Source organism: Lynx canadensis, chromosome A1 (genome assembly GCF_007474595.2).
Source record: "Lynx canadensis isolate LIC74 chromosome A1, mLynCan4.pri.v2, whole genome shotgun sequence".
In the NCBI taxonomy this organism is placed as follows: domain Eukaryota; kingdom Metazoa; phylum Chordata; class Mammalia; order Carnivora; family Felidae; genus Lynx; species Lynx canadensis.
In genome coordinates this window covers 144,858,606-144,874,132 of record NC_044303.2, presented here as the reverse complement: position 1 = coordinate 144,874,132, position 15,527 = coordinate 144,858,606, and the positions used below count along the sequence as shown (strand labels likewise).

The window sequence follows — 15,527 nt, the reverse complement described above, 5'->3', positions numbered from 1 at the left end:
TAGTATTTTATTATTAATGATTAAGAAGTAATTAACAGACAAATATCCAGGAAAAACACACACACACAAAATAACTCTTCCACTGTTTTGAAAGGAGTTTTACTGATTTGTAAATTCATTATTAAAATTCATTGCTGAGTGGTAATGGCCAAGCAGCTTTAGATCCTGTCCCACTCTCCAGCCCCCCAACACGCACACACTGAGACAATTAGAAAAGCTGGACACAACACGGAAAAAAAAATATCCATTTGAAAGCATCAGGGAGATAACAAGACTTAAGCCGGGACCTAACGTGTAAAGACACAGTAGAAAAGGGAAGTAAACTAGTGAGTCTAACTGTCTTTGAAGTTGTTCCTCTCAAGGAATTTGCCAGTTTCTAAGTGGTACAAAGCAAGAGGCTAGGAGGACAACCAGAAATCAGCAGATAAGAGGCTGGAAACCAGCACTGAGTTTCTGGTAGTCTCATGGGGATGGAGGAGACCAAGGAAGGAAGAGTTCTGTAAACGTCCAGGATTCCAGATAAGATCATGGAAAGGCTACACTTCAGAAATTAATGCAAACTTAAAATGGATATATTCTCACAAAACCTGAAACCTAGTTTTCACCAGCTCAATCATAGAATGGATTAATGTAACATAAATCCCACATTTATGCCTGCAAGAAAACAAAAGTAAATCCTCTCCAAAGGAAAATAATATCATGCAGAGCCTTCAATTATTTCTTTGATTTTTCATACACAATGCCCAAAATTCAAACAAAATTACAAGGCATGCAGACAACTATTAGCTTATTGCTGATTCCCTGTCCATACTTACCCACAAAGGCCTTGTAACTTTCCAACCTGAAATTCTCATTTTAGGATGAATCAACTTGGACTCAAGAACAAACAAGACAAGGGCGCAAACCTTGCTCATCAAATGGAAAGGTATGTTCAAGAGTGTAGCTAGTCTGGCCTCAGGAGCAAGTATCCCTCTGTGGAGAAGTTGATCTGTTCTGCTACCTAAAGCAAAGCCATTGACTTAAGGGGGCCTTCAATACACAAAAGATTCCCTAAATGTCTGGGCCTGGTTCATTGATGGTTTGGCTAAGCTGAAACCCAGTGGTATTCACTGGGTGTTGTGGCTATTCAGCCTCAGCGCCAGCTATGCAGAAGCAAAAGAAGTTGTAGTTACTCTGGTCAGAGGGTAGGACTCATGCTTTTGGGCTGTTGCCATTGGTTAGTTGTTTGGTCTACCACTTGGAAAACTGCAGACAGGAAAATTAAAGAGACCCTTCTTTGGAAACATGAACCTAGGAACAAACCAAGTCTGCTGACTGAACTGTCTGGAGCACTCATGTAGATGCCCATAGGAAGGGCTGTGAACCTACTGGAATCAAGTAGGCTTATTCATCAAGGCTGATGGAGACTGACTCTGTTTCTAAGGCAGAGGCTACCACTGAAGGGCAGATGTGTGACTCCTGCCACAAGCTGACCTGTTTGTCTCACAATGGAAGAGGCCATGTCACAGGGGTGTTACCTCCTCTCACTCCTGGCAGATTGGCTACATTAGACCTCTGAACCCCATTCAGAGTACTAAGTGCTGCCTCACCATTGTTCATAATTTTCAGGTTACTGATTAGCTGCTTCCAGCCACACCATTGTGGCCCTTAAAATGAATCTGTGTAGTCAACAATGGATTGATTGTCCACCTCTCTCTTCCTTATTCCCTCCCATTCATACGCTTTAGTAAGGCAGTTTGATCTCTGAAAGTAGGTATTCCAAGAAAGAGAAGAGACCATTCTTTCTTGGCAACTTCCTGGGGAATGATGAGAATAAAAGTAGAAAGAGTTATAGGGCATTATATTTTTATGTTTTGAAAACTGAGGATTCCATCTTGAGCACCGTGGATATGATATATTTTTTTTCACTACAGCACCTCCAGGCCAGCCTGGTTGATACATACTCCAAGAGGCAGCCGAGCTGAAAGGGGCATCAGGGACTCAAGCTTAACTCTGGTTAAGTTTGATAAAGGTGCCCTCCCTTAACCCTCTTGGACCTGACCCTTACACATGAAAGGTATAGGTGTAGTAGGGGAGGAATTATTTCGGACCTCAAAAAGTATATGGAAGACCGAACATTATGATTTTTTGTCTTTTAGAATTACCTCTTCAGCCTTCCTCCAAAGGGAAAACACCCTGGCATGGCAATTTGAAACTGCTGCAAGCACATTCGATTTTACTTACTACTGCATCATTTGTGATCCACTTGATTGCACTGACCACAGAGCACCAGGGGAGGACCCCGGCTCCTGCCCCTTCCACACAAAGCACTTCCAGATATTGTCCCTACCCCCATTCATATCATGGGCAGACAAATGCCATAAATAAAAGGTAATTTATACTACATTAAATTTTTAAACTTCTCTTCATCAAAAGACACCTTTAAGAGAGTAGAAAGGCAAGCCAGGGTAAAAAACATTTGCACTATATATAATTAACAAAGGAATCATGTCCTCAAATATATTAGAATGAACAATATGAAATTATGATATTCAAGAATTTTAATGTACAAAAATGGCAATTCATATAGTTTAAATTAATATTTAAAACTCCTACAGATCAGTAAAATAACTCATAAAAATGGGCAAAAGATTGGACAAGCACTTCAAAGCAGAGAAAAATCAAATAGTCAATAAATAATAGAAAAGTTGTTCAACCTCATTATCAGAGAAATGAAAATGAAAACCAAAAGGAGATACTACTACAGACCCATTAGAATGCTTAAATCTAAAAGATCGATAATACCAGGGGTTAGAAAGGATGTAGAGCAACTGGAATTCTTCTGCACTGCTGGTGGGAACATCAACCAATATAAAACTATTTCAGAAAATTGGCTAAAATTACTGAAGCCAAATGTATGTGTGTCCTATGAACCAACAATTTCATTCCCAAGTATATACCCAACAGAAATGCGTATGTGTATGTGCACCAAAAGACCTGTACAGTAATTTCTGTATCCTTAGTATTTAAAATAGCTTCAAAGTGGGAACAATCCAAATGTCCATCAACATGAGATAAAGAAAGTTATACAGACAGTCCCCAACTTGGAATGGTTTGACTTATGATTTTTTTGACTTTTTGATGGTACAAAAGGAATACACATTCAGTAGAAACCACACTTCGAATTCCGAATTTTGATCTTTTCCTGGGATACTGGTATGCAGTGTGGTCCTCTCTCATGATGCTTGCTGGTGGCAATGAGCCACAATTCCCAGTCAGCCACACACGTGGTCATGAATGATAACAACTGATGCACTAATAACCATTCTGCATTCATGCACCCATTCTGTTTATTGCTTGAAGTACAGTATTTATAATTTACATGAGATATTCAACACTTTATATAGAATAAGCTTTGTGATAGATGATTTGCCCAACTGTAGGTTAATATAAGTGTTCTGAGCACATTTAAGGTACGTTAGGCTAAGCTATGTTTGGCAGGTTAGGTATATTAAAAGCATTTTTGACTTATGATATGTTTAACCTCCAGTGGTTTATTAGGACATAACCCTACTGTAAGTCAAGGAAGATCTTGTATGTTCATCCAGTAGAATACTACAAGAAATGAAAACAAATGGACCACAACATCCAACAACACAGATCAAGCTCACAAAGATGACATTGAGGGAAAGAAGCCTGGCGTAAAGGAGTACTTACTGCATGAGTCCATGATGAAGTTCAAAAACAGGCAAAAGCAATCCCTAATGTTATTAATAAGGATGGTGGCTTTCTATGTCTAGGAGTAGTGAAGAGGAACAGACATGAGGTTAGTTTCTGGAGGGCTGATCATGTTAATAGTTTGATCTGGGTGCTGCTTACACACAGTCACGTTGCACAAATGCATCAACTGGCATCCTTATAATTCGTGCATTTTTCTCTACATTTGCTATACTTTAAAAAAAGTTTATACTTAATTTATTATTAAAGGAAAAATATTGAGATAATTTTTGAATATTAAAATATTAAAAAGTAAGGGAAAATTATGAACATGATCCCTAAATAATACAGGAGGTCAATCAAGACCAGAGAACAGAAATTATATTATTGGAAAGATCATATTGATACGGTGAGGGTATAAAACTGCTAGTGAAGGAAGAGAATGTGGCTCATAACGAATTAGTATTAGTTTGATGAAGATAGCATTAACTAGCTTGATGAGTACACTAGACATGTCAATAATGATGTCTATCACACCCACCAAACTTTCCATGAAACTAACTCACCCACGACCCCTCTAGTTTAACAGCCAACCCATGGACTGGTCAGAGATCAGTCTAGTCCCCAAATACGAGCTGTGCCAATCAGCCCCAATCACGAGCTGAGCTTCGTGAGAAGCAGCATTAAGGATGCCACAGGAGGAAGCACTCATTCTTGCTCTAAACAAGATTCTTCGAGCTACACAGCTCTTAAGAGTTTGGAAAATGGACTTCAATAAAGCAAAGAAGAACCCTCAGTGAGAATCCCCTATGATTTAATATCCCCTAGAGTGAAGTCAAATCATGAAAATATTTTTACACTATGATCACAGCTAAACAACTGATTTCAAATTTCTTTTCTTTTGGATTTAACATACTGGAATTTATTTAAAAGCTAATTCCACCACCTTTACGTCTTCACAACTACTGTCTTAAGTTGTTTCCTTTATAATGATATCAAAGAAGCAAAAAGATGAGGACCATTATAACAACACACATTAAAACAGAAACACGTTACATCCTCTTTCCAAGATCATTCTTTTGAGAGCCACATTTAGCATAATATTCAGTGCCAAACAAGGTTTATGCAAAAAAGAAAAAAAAATCCTTATTTATAAGTTAAATAATACAATGTGTAGAGCTTGCTTTAAAATAGTCTAGGGGGAGAAAAAGAAGCATGTGTGGAGGGAAACAAAGATCACAAGAAAGCAGAAAGCTGGAGATTACTGAAGACAGATATATTAGCATTCCCTGAACTATTCTATTTTGTGTTAAATTTAAAACATTTCTAAAGAGGAAGGAAAGAAAAAACTTCCTAAATGACCAAAGTAATGAAAACAAAAAGTGGGATGCCTGGGTGGCTCAGTTGATTAAGAGTCAGACTCTTGATTTCAGCTCAGGTCATGATCTCACAGTTTCATGGGATTGAGCCCCAAATCAGGCTCTGCGTGCTGACCGCACGGAACCTGCTTGAGATTCTCTGTCTCCCTCTCTCTCTGCCCCTCCCTCACTCATGCTCTCTCTGTCTCTCTCCAAATAAGTAAATAAACTTTTAAAAAAATAAAAAATAAAATAAAGTAGAAAACCAACAAGGAATTACATTAGAAAGAATTTAATGGAAACACCAGCTGACAAATGTGTAGACTATTCACATGCCATGTTAAGAGCCTGGTGTGGACTACTGCCTAACAACCTGATGACGTAGGTACTGTCATGATGCTCGTCTTCAGGCAGGGACCAGGCTTAGCAAGAGACATTGCTCAAGATCACATATAGGTGAGTAGCTAAGTTGAGAAAGAAACCCTGGCAATTTCACTCTTGAACCGAGCCGTACACAATACTACCATCGGACTTGGAAACTGATAAACCTAAAGTTGAAAGAAAGCAAATTCCTATCAGATGTGAACAGCCTCCTATACCTACACATCATTGACATGGTCTCGGCATGGCTTCCGTGAGGAATTCGGATGCTACTTTCATGATGAGCCGTAGACCAGGTTACCACCTCCACATTCCTACATTGCTATTCCCAGGAAACCTCTTAGCTTTCCAATCTTCCCTCTATTGGACAGCATTAACCCCTCTGTTTACATTAGTCACACAAATGGCACGGGCTCATAAATACAGCTCAGGAAATGAATCAGGCATTGTCTAAATTAAATCAGACCAATGACAAAATAAAACATTTCAGGAATCTGAAAAGAATGCAAAGTACCAGCAACCAGAGTCCCTTGGACTCCTGCTGTTTGTATCATCATGGGTCTCATGCAATGTCACATTGGGGAGTATGGGAAGAGCTAATAAAAGAAACTGTGGCCTACATTTAAGAAAAATACAGCACTAAAGGATCGATAAATTTTATTTTGAAGCATAGCTGTTTTAATGTCATTTTATCTGTCTGTGTCTTCTCAGATCTTCCGAGAATTCTAACTTTCATTAACTGACTCTACTCTGATGCTGTAAAGTAGACTTTTATAGGACTCCCCAACTTTCTCATGTCTTTCTTTATAGTTCAAAAAGAAAACAAATACGATTGAAATAAACACTGATCAACTCAAACTTGTGTGCGTGTGTGTGCGTGTGCGTGCCTTTCTGCCTTTTCCTTAAAAGTATATCTGGGGCGTTTGGCATTACTGTGAGGAGTTTTAGGAGAAATGATTTGCAACTTTATTTTTCCTTGAATCATAAGTTTTTCACTTTCAAATGTCCCCTCTCAGCAGGTAAAGACAGTTTTGCTACTATTCTTCCTTTCTGATCTTCTACTTTTAATAAACTTCTGCTTGTGGCTCCTTTTCTGTCCACCTCTTCATTCTTTGAAGCTGTGAGACAATGAACTCCAGATACTGAGGTAAAAAGTCCTGCAACGTTTCTTTGGGGGCTCACCTAAGATATCAATGTCTTCTAACTAAGCCGTCGCATATGCAAGAAAAATAAGACGTCCAAGAAAATTTTGCTAGCCCAGATGTTCCAAACACCTCCCCATTATATTGGACCTCTGGATTGACCTTAGAACCTGCTCTGACTGCCCCCTTCAGCAGGAAGCAGTTAAGATCAGTCCTTGTCCCAATTCCTAATGGCAGTGACAGTCACATGTTCGGGGGGGGGGGGGGGGGGGGAATATGATAGGAAAAGACAGGATTCAGTAGGCAGAAAGGAAAAGGTTAGGACCTGAGGTCTCTGGATGGGGAAAGCACGTACTTTGGAAGAATGCCGGGAGCATGTGACCATAGCAAACCCCCTCGGGCTTAAGGTTCCTCTTAAGAATGTAACAGACACCACCTACTCCCCCTCAGGTTCCCTTCAGGAATTTGACAAAAGTCTTACCATGTATGACCCACAAGGAACATTTGGCCATAGACCACCCCTATTAAACCCCTAGGGTCAACCAAAACCCTAAGAAACAAAGTCCCTGGTCTGTAGTCGGCGAGCATTCACTTTCGAATGCCCCCTCTCTGTAAAGAGAGCTTTCATACCATTCTTCCTTTCTGATCTTATACTCTTAATAAACTTTTGCCTGCTGCTCAAAAAAAAAATTAATTTTTTCAAGTGCCAGTAAAAAGGAAAAGTGAGAATATGTGCTTTCTGCACCTCTGGTCCACCTACTGATACCAATGTTTTCTCAAAGAAAAAAAGAAAAAAGAAAGAAAATTCTGCTACTGTTTTTTTCTAAACAGACACACCATCATGTTTGGCAGAAAAGCTAAAATATACGCTTTGGGCAAAAAAGCTAAAATATACGCTTTGGTGGAGCCAAAATCATGTATTTATAACTTCACAATCGGTTCATATTTGAAAATTATACCAACTGAAGTATAACAAATAATTTTGGAATAATGGTAAATTTTAGAATAATGACCAAATATTATAAAATAAACAAATGTTTGCAACAGTACTATATTGATACCTAACAAGTATCATTTTCTAGTTTCACTTAAAATATTAACTAATATTTTACTATACACAGCTTTAATTAAGGTAAGCTTATTTCAAAGAGGAATTCATATAGCGATTAATGAAACAGAATATATAGTCCTGAAAAATAAAACTCCTTAACTTGTAGACAGATTGAATTTACAATTCACATCCTAAAATGTTAATGATATAAATAAAAATCTGTAAACTCCAAAATATGTAACTGCAAAACAAATGTTTCATATTTAATGATAGAAGATAACAAACCCAATAAACACACACACATAAGTACATATATCCCTTTCTTTTTTTTTTTTTTTTAAATTTTTTTTTCAACGTTTTTATTTATTTTTGGGACAGAGAGAGACAGAGCATGAACGGGGGAGGGGCAGAGAGAGAGGGAGACACAGAATCGGAAACAGGCTCCAGGCTCTGAGCCATCAGCCCAGAGCCCGACGCGGGGCTCGAACTCACGGACCGCGAGATTGTGACCTGGCTGAAGTCGGACGCTTAACCGACTGCGCCACCCAGGCGCCCCTATCCCTTTCTTATAATACAAATGAACAAGCATGAAAACACAAAGCTAGTTTAAAAGTGTAAAAATTGGGACTTAAGATCTAGTAAGTAAAGCCAAATTGTTTGTCAACCTGTCTTCTTTCATTACAAAATAATCTTAAGGACTAGGTTTTCCTATTCTACAAAATTAAAATTACATTGACCGAAGCATGCATATTTACTGAAAAATATGTACAAAATCACCTTAAACATATCTGCATTAAACACACAGCAATATCAATTGTTTTAACCAACTATTAACATTTGCTTGCTAAAAACAGAAACGTGGTTATTACACATGCTCTACAATTTATCATCACCCAGTGAAAGGAAAATATCTCTACTTTTTAATTCCCAAAGAAGTCAAATTATGTTACAATAATATAAATAGGAAGGTTTAGTGTAACCAAAATTAAAATAACTACATGTTGCTAATCCATAGAATTTTTCTTCATTTAAGTTTAAATGAAAGAATGATTACAAAGTTTAGGCAACAAATCATTTCTCCTCCTTAAATTATGTTTTAAAACTTTTTATAAGATTTAGTAAATATTTTTATCACATTTCCCTTCATTTATGTTCAAGAAGCAAAGGTCGAAAAGAAAATATTGAGCTGGTTATTATGCATCAATTAAACAACATGAACTAGACCTAAAATCCACCTTCCACACTCCTCACCCTCCACAAGTATTTCAGGGCTTGCATACAGCTCTGCCTAATTCCATAAAACGATTAAAATCCTCTGCTTGTGGTCAAGTTAGGAAGGCTAAAATGACTGGTTAGTAATGAGGTGACAGGGGAAATCACATAACCTTTAATCCCTTTAAAATTAAATCAACATGTTTAATTCAGCACAAATATGACAAGTATCTACTACTTTAAACCTCCAGAACTACGGAGATCTTTTAGACCAAAAACAACTGACATCAGGGTGAATGGAACACTTAACATTACCAGGAAAATAAGAATAAATACCGCTTTGCTCCTATATGTCTTTCCTGCTAATAAGCAAGACACATACAGTTACTTAGATGGACCAGACTAACCGGATATGCACTTTCACTTAAGTGCAAATATTTTTACAGATCCCCTATTGAAGGAAATGAATGCCATGCAAAATTGTTTGTCTAAAATTTAAAATTGTTTATTTAAACATAAATCTCATTTTTCTTTGAAAATGCAATGGTCTGCAATTATATTTCTCAAGAATCACAACTGCCCTTTAGTTTTTAAAGGGAAATAAGAATAAACAAAACAGTGATTCACATACTACAATCCCAACCCCCATCCCACTCAGATTTTAAATTTCTTGAAGCTCAATCTATTTAAAAAGCTTCCTTACTAAGGCACTCCTCGAGATGATTCAATCTTCATACCTGGAGCTGGACTTGGATCATCTCTATATCCCAAAAATGCTGTAAGTCTCAGTGTTAGCATAGGTAAAAACGAATAAAACATTACCAATCTCCAAGAGCTGAAGTGAGGTTCAAATGAGATGTGATAATGGAGACTTACACAGAGCCTGGCACATAGAAGGTACTTACTAAACTCAAATTCCCATTCCCCTTGAACGCCTTTACCTAGAACGAAAAGTTTTTCATTTTACATAAATGGAGATTTTTTTAAAGAAATAAGTACCACCAACACACATTTGCAAGAAAAGGAACACTATTTGCAATTTTTTTTTTTTGGCTGAATTCATCTTAATTATATCACCATAACTAAAAGTACCTAAAAAGTAGCCACTGTGGAGGGGCGCCTGGGTGGCTTAGTCAGTTGGGTGTCATGACTCAGGTCATGATCTCGCGGTCACGATCTCGTGGTTCTTGGTTCGAGCCCTGCAAAGGGCTCTGTGGTGACAGCTCAGAGCCTGGAACCTGCTTTGGGTTCTGTGTCTCCCTCTCTCTCTTTACCCCTCCCCTGCTCATCCTATGTCTCTATCTCTCTCCCTCTATCTCTCAAAAATAAATAAACATAAAACAACAAAAAAGTAGCCACTAAGGAAACTTGATATGAGAGTTTTGCAATCAACCTCCTAAGAACCTACCAAAGTGAAATCTTTGGGACACTCCTGAAAAAAATGGAGCAAGGCAAATATTCCTTCAACACAGGCACATTTGTAAAGTGAAAAACACCTTTCTTTTTTCTTCTTAACTGGAAGCAGTTTAAAAAAAAACACTTTAACAGTGGTTTAAAATAAAAACCTTAATTTTTTCTTTCATCACCCAACTTCCTTTGAATTATTTAGAAGCAAACCAGTGAGTGTTTTCTTCTTATGACTTACCTTAAAACACAATTAAACAGAATTTAAGAATCATTTGAAGGATAAGTACCATTTAAACTGACAAGAATGATTATAGGCATTTTATAGCAAAAACTGCATTAACTATAGTAACTGTCAATGACATTACATCGCCCTCCAATGTAAGTAAGAATGTCTCTGTTCTAGCGATGATGTTGGTTTGCACATCTGCTGACCTATTAGAATGTCCACTTTGATCACATGCTTGTCCTTAGCTTCTCAGATTTAGCATTTATTACTGAGAATGGTAATCTTTAAATCTTATGAAATAGTCTGTCACATCCTCTACACAGCAAAAGCTCACGCTGCTGTTACAACATTAGAAACAGGAGATACCATTATTGAAAGGCAACTTGAAATCTTCTTAGCCCGACTCTTAATTTCTAAATATTATGAAACAGATTTCATTCACAGAAAGAAAAAAAAAAACACAGAGAAACTGTTAAGAAATTTGCATATGGAGGTCACAGCAACATGGTGGAGGAAAACCACTCTGCCTCCCTAAATTTCATTTCAAGCCCTGATCTTCAACTATGTTTATGGGTTGGACAGAGACATTTATTCGGAAAGCTCCAGAAGGATATTTGGAGATGCAAACCTTAAGACAGTCCCTGTTCAGTGCCTCAACTTCGCTAGTTTCAAGACTAGGTGCTTGAGAAGATGGGCGCACAGAACAACATAAATTAACTGAAAGGGAACCCAGTGCATAAACTGTAAGCTTAAGGTAGAAGGTTTCTTTTTGTTTCCTATCTTTGCAATTTCTTCTTAATTCTTCAAACACACCCAGACAGGCAGTATTACAGAAAAGCATCAACCTGCTAAACTGACCTAAGTCAGGCAAGCATGGCTAACAGAAGACACAATTTGACAGATTTCCCAATCCAACTCCTGTGTACCTCAGGTGTTTTCACATGGACCAAAGGTTCTCATTTCTATCCTCTTAAAGAAACACTCATAACTTGTATGACAACAGAATTTTTTTTTTTACTAGGATGACTTGCTTAGGATTTCCATTAGAAAGTGGCATAAAAGTCAAACTATTTGGAGATTACCTTTAATTATTAAAGTGTGGTATAAAGAAAACTGTCCAGAAGAGGACAGTACAGATATTTTCCAAGTAGAAAAATATTGGTTTTCATATAACGTTAACTGGTCAGCCAGCCAGACAAATTCCAACAAGTAACATCTTACCACCCCCAACTCAAAAAAAGAAAAAAGTAGTGGCTAGCTCCTGATATTAGTATAAATACAAAGAGAAAACCTAATTTGGAATTAAGTCCTAATTTGGAATTAAGTCCTAATTATTCCTAATTTGGAATAAGTCAATGATATATTCAGGGTATTTTCTTTCACACATAATAACATTTAAGAATCTAGGGTAGCTCAGTCGGTTAGGCGTCCAACATTGGCTCAGGTCATGATCTCGAAGTTCCTGGGTGCAAGCCCCCTGTGGGGCTCTGTGCTGACAGTTTAAGGCCTGGAGCCTGCTTTAGATTCTATGTCTCCCTCTCTCTCTCTTCCCCTCCCCCACTCATACTCTGTGTGTGCCTCTCTCTCTCTCAGAAATAAATAAACATTAAAAAAAAAGAAAAAGAACCTATTAGTTATGGCTCCGGTGGGGCCTTGGAACACATGCCTTTTTTTAAAAAAAAAAATCTCACCAACAGAAAAAAAATAGATACTGAAACAAATCTGTTTACTCAAAACCCTTTTCCTTCTCTTAATTTAAATTAAAAAATGTAGAACTTGAAACTTCAACTTATATTTCCAGTATCTACATCTACAAAATAGAAAATCAGTTTTTTCAAAAAACCCTCAACATGTCCCCAAAAACCAAAGAGGATATTTTTTAAATTTCAGATTTATATGCGCTGTAACAAGTTTAATCAAATAAGTCTGTTAATGATTTATAGTGAAACCGAAGTGGAAAAAAAAAAAAAAACAAACTCCTGGTTAATCTAGTTTGAACTCCTCTTAATTTTACACATTGTTTTATAAGCCCCAGGGGTTATGCAGGCATCTTATTCATGATCCCATCGCTAGCGCCTCCCACAGCCACTCTCTTGCCGGAGAAGCTGTTTGGTCTAACTTGCTGGGAAAATTCAGCTGCGAAACATTTTTATGCAACAGCGAAAACAATCGGCCTCTTTTTTTCAAGGTGGAGATCTAGAAGCGAAGTGAGAACGTTTGAGACCATAAAATTAGTCTGCTCTAGCTTTAATAACTAAATGGTGATTGAAAAAAAAAATACAAATTTCGCATTTGCAGGAATGGGGGGGGGGGGCAGGAGGTACTAAACCTAGAGGGGCTTTTGTCCTCCCCGAGTGCGAACACAGCAAAACTAATAAAATTATGACCCGGAATAAAAAGGTCACATTTATTTTCAAAGCATTCATTTAAAAGTACAGAGAAGCATTCTTTAAAAATGCCCACATGTTTAAACGTAGCAGGAATGTGGCTAGCAAATAATAATCCTGAGGGTAATGGATTCACATTTACCTTCATAATTAGACCCAGCAGGTCAAATGTTAGCAAGGTAAACGGACATAAACCACAAAAACAGATTGAAAACGGCCAACAGAAAGTTCCTGTCCTTTCCTGGGAGCCCCCGTTTCTTCCTTACACAACCAGCCATCAAACATGTGCAGGCAAAAAAAAAAAAAAAAAAAGAAAGAAAACCAGACCTACACGCACCAGCCGGGTAAGGGAGAAACCAAACTTTCCCAAATAAGTTAGTTCCGTCTTGCCAATCTAAATCCAACAGGTGTCAACCCACGTCACCACAGAAAATCCTTCCGAACAAGGTCTAGCGAAGCAACGGATGGTTCGCAATGAAAAGAGCCGACCTCTTTCAGGGTCGCGAAAGAAACAAAGCTGGGCCTCAGTACCGATTACAAGGAGGTGGGGGAGAAAGGGGGATGGAGATGGGGAGGCGCGTGCAGATGTCCTGCCCCCGACACCGCAGGGGAACCTAGGATCTCGGAGCACGGTTCCCGCGTTCTGTCGAGCCCTAGACCTCGAGGGTTGGAACAGGGAGTTCCACGGCGGGAGGGAGGGAGACAGAGGAAGAAGGGCGGATGGTACCTGCTTGTCCAGCGCGTCCCGGGCGCCGGCTGGCCCGACCCCGGCCCTGGGCGGCGCGGGCGTCCGCTCGCAGCTGCAGCCCTCCAGGAGATACATGCCCGCCGGGCGGCCGCTCTGCTCGCCCTCGAAGTAGAAGAGCACATTCTGGTAGAGAGCGAACCACTTCTCGTGCCAGCGACTCGCCTCGGCTGCCTTCTTGCTCAGGAAGCCGCGCTTGGTGCCCTCCTTTCGGGCCAGGAAGGCCAGGTACAGGGCGTGCCCCTCGTTGTAGCGCACGCTCTTCTGCATGGTGAGGGCGCGGGGGGCTCACCGCTGCCTCGAAGCCATCTCTCGGCCAACTCGCCCCAGGGCGCGCCCGCTCCGGTCCGGGCTGGCGAAGGGCGCCCCCTTGCCTGACGCCGAGCGCAGGGCACCCCGCCGCCCTTCGAGGCGTGGCGCCTCGCGGATCCGAGGGGCTCCCGGCTGCGGCCAGGGCACGTTCTCGACCGCGACCGCCGCCCTCCTGGCCGAGCGAAGCCCGGGGAGCCCCCGACGCCCGCGCGGAAAAGTGGCCCCGAGAGGGCGCCCGGATCCGTCTCCGCTTCGCCCGAAGTTGCGGGAGCCGGAGCCCCGCGGCGGTCTGGGGCGGCGCGACGCGCGGCAGCCCTAGGAGGACTGTCCTCGGGCAACTGGCTCCGGGAAACAGAAGGTAAAACGTCACGTGGGAGATCAGCTGTAATCGGCTTGGAGACCGATTTAAAGGGCAAAGTCGGCGCGGCGGCGGTGACGGCGGCGCAGCCCGCTCGCCCAGGCGCGCGCAGTGCCTCCCTCGCCGGGCTGGCCGGCTGCTGCCTCTGTTTCCGCGCCGCGATGGGGCGGAAAGCCGGGAGGTGCAGGCGCGCGGCGGCAGCACTCACCCGCTCACACGCGCGCCCGCACGCCCAGACGAATATATACACTCACATGCACACAACACACTGACACAACGTGCAGGTCGAAACACAACGCTCGCGTTTTCACAATTACACCCTCACACGACGTTCACAGTCATACAAACAAGAATACACATACACACAAATACACAGTCGTAAACTCAGTCACACTCCTACACACACAATGCTTCCACAGAAAATTATGCAATCATATAAAAACAAATACAACCACAATGAGCACTTAACACAAAAATACAAACTTGCTTGTGTGCAATTACACACTTACCCGGGCAACTACATACGTGCACACACTTATACACTCACCCAAACACGCATTTACCACACAAACCAACCATATACTTATATACACACTCGCCCAAACTCACACACAAAATGGACATATACACATATATACACTCAACATACACACACACACTCATAGCATTACACATAAATACACATGCGCAACTTATTTATACTCATACATTCACAGTAATACACACACAGATCATCATACACAAATACACACAGGGAGCAGACAAACTCAAACACATTCACTCAAAAAAACATACGCAAACGGGGCGCCTGGGTGGCGCAGTCGGTTAAGCGTCCGACTTCAGCCAGGTCACGATCTCGCGGTCCGTGAGTTCGAGCCCCGCGTCGGGCTCTGGGCTGATGGCTCAGAGCCTGGAGCCTGTTTCCGATTCTGTGTCTCCCTCTCTCTCTGCCCCTCCCCCATTCATGCTCTGTCTCTCTCTGTCCCAAAAATAAATAAAAAACGTTGAAAAAAAAAATTTAAAAAAAAACAAAAACATACGCAAACATACTCATACACAAACACTCAGAAGCATACAAATATACATTCGTGCAAATTCACACTTTCACAAACCCATTCACACAAACTCACAACTCACCTGCACATCCATACACTCACACTCAGCCATCCATGCATTTCCATAGCCGTAGGTGGAGTCACAGGGTGGCTTTACATAACGGACAACCTTGACGTTTCCTCTTGTACTTGCATTG

General features: G+C 40.5%; 1 protein-coding gene across 2 annotated transcripts in view; it reads right to left on the bottom strand.

The window, feature by feature from the left end:
* Positions 1–13,955, bottom strand: part of RASGRF2 (Ras protein specific guanine nucleotide releasing factor 2) — a 240,783-nt gene extending 226,828 nt beyond the window's left edge. For both annotated transcript variants that reach the window (XM_030323851.1, XM_030323860.1), the window contains exon 1: positions 13,588–13,955. In XM_030323851.1, coding sequence (XP_030179711.1) covers positions 13,588–13,875 — 288 coding nt within the window. In that variant the 5' untranslated portion in view covers positions 13,876–13,955. The remainder of the gene's footprint in view (positions 1–13,587) is intronic.
* Between the last annotated feature and the right edge of the window lie 1,572 nt (positions 13,956–15,527).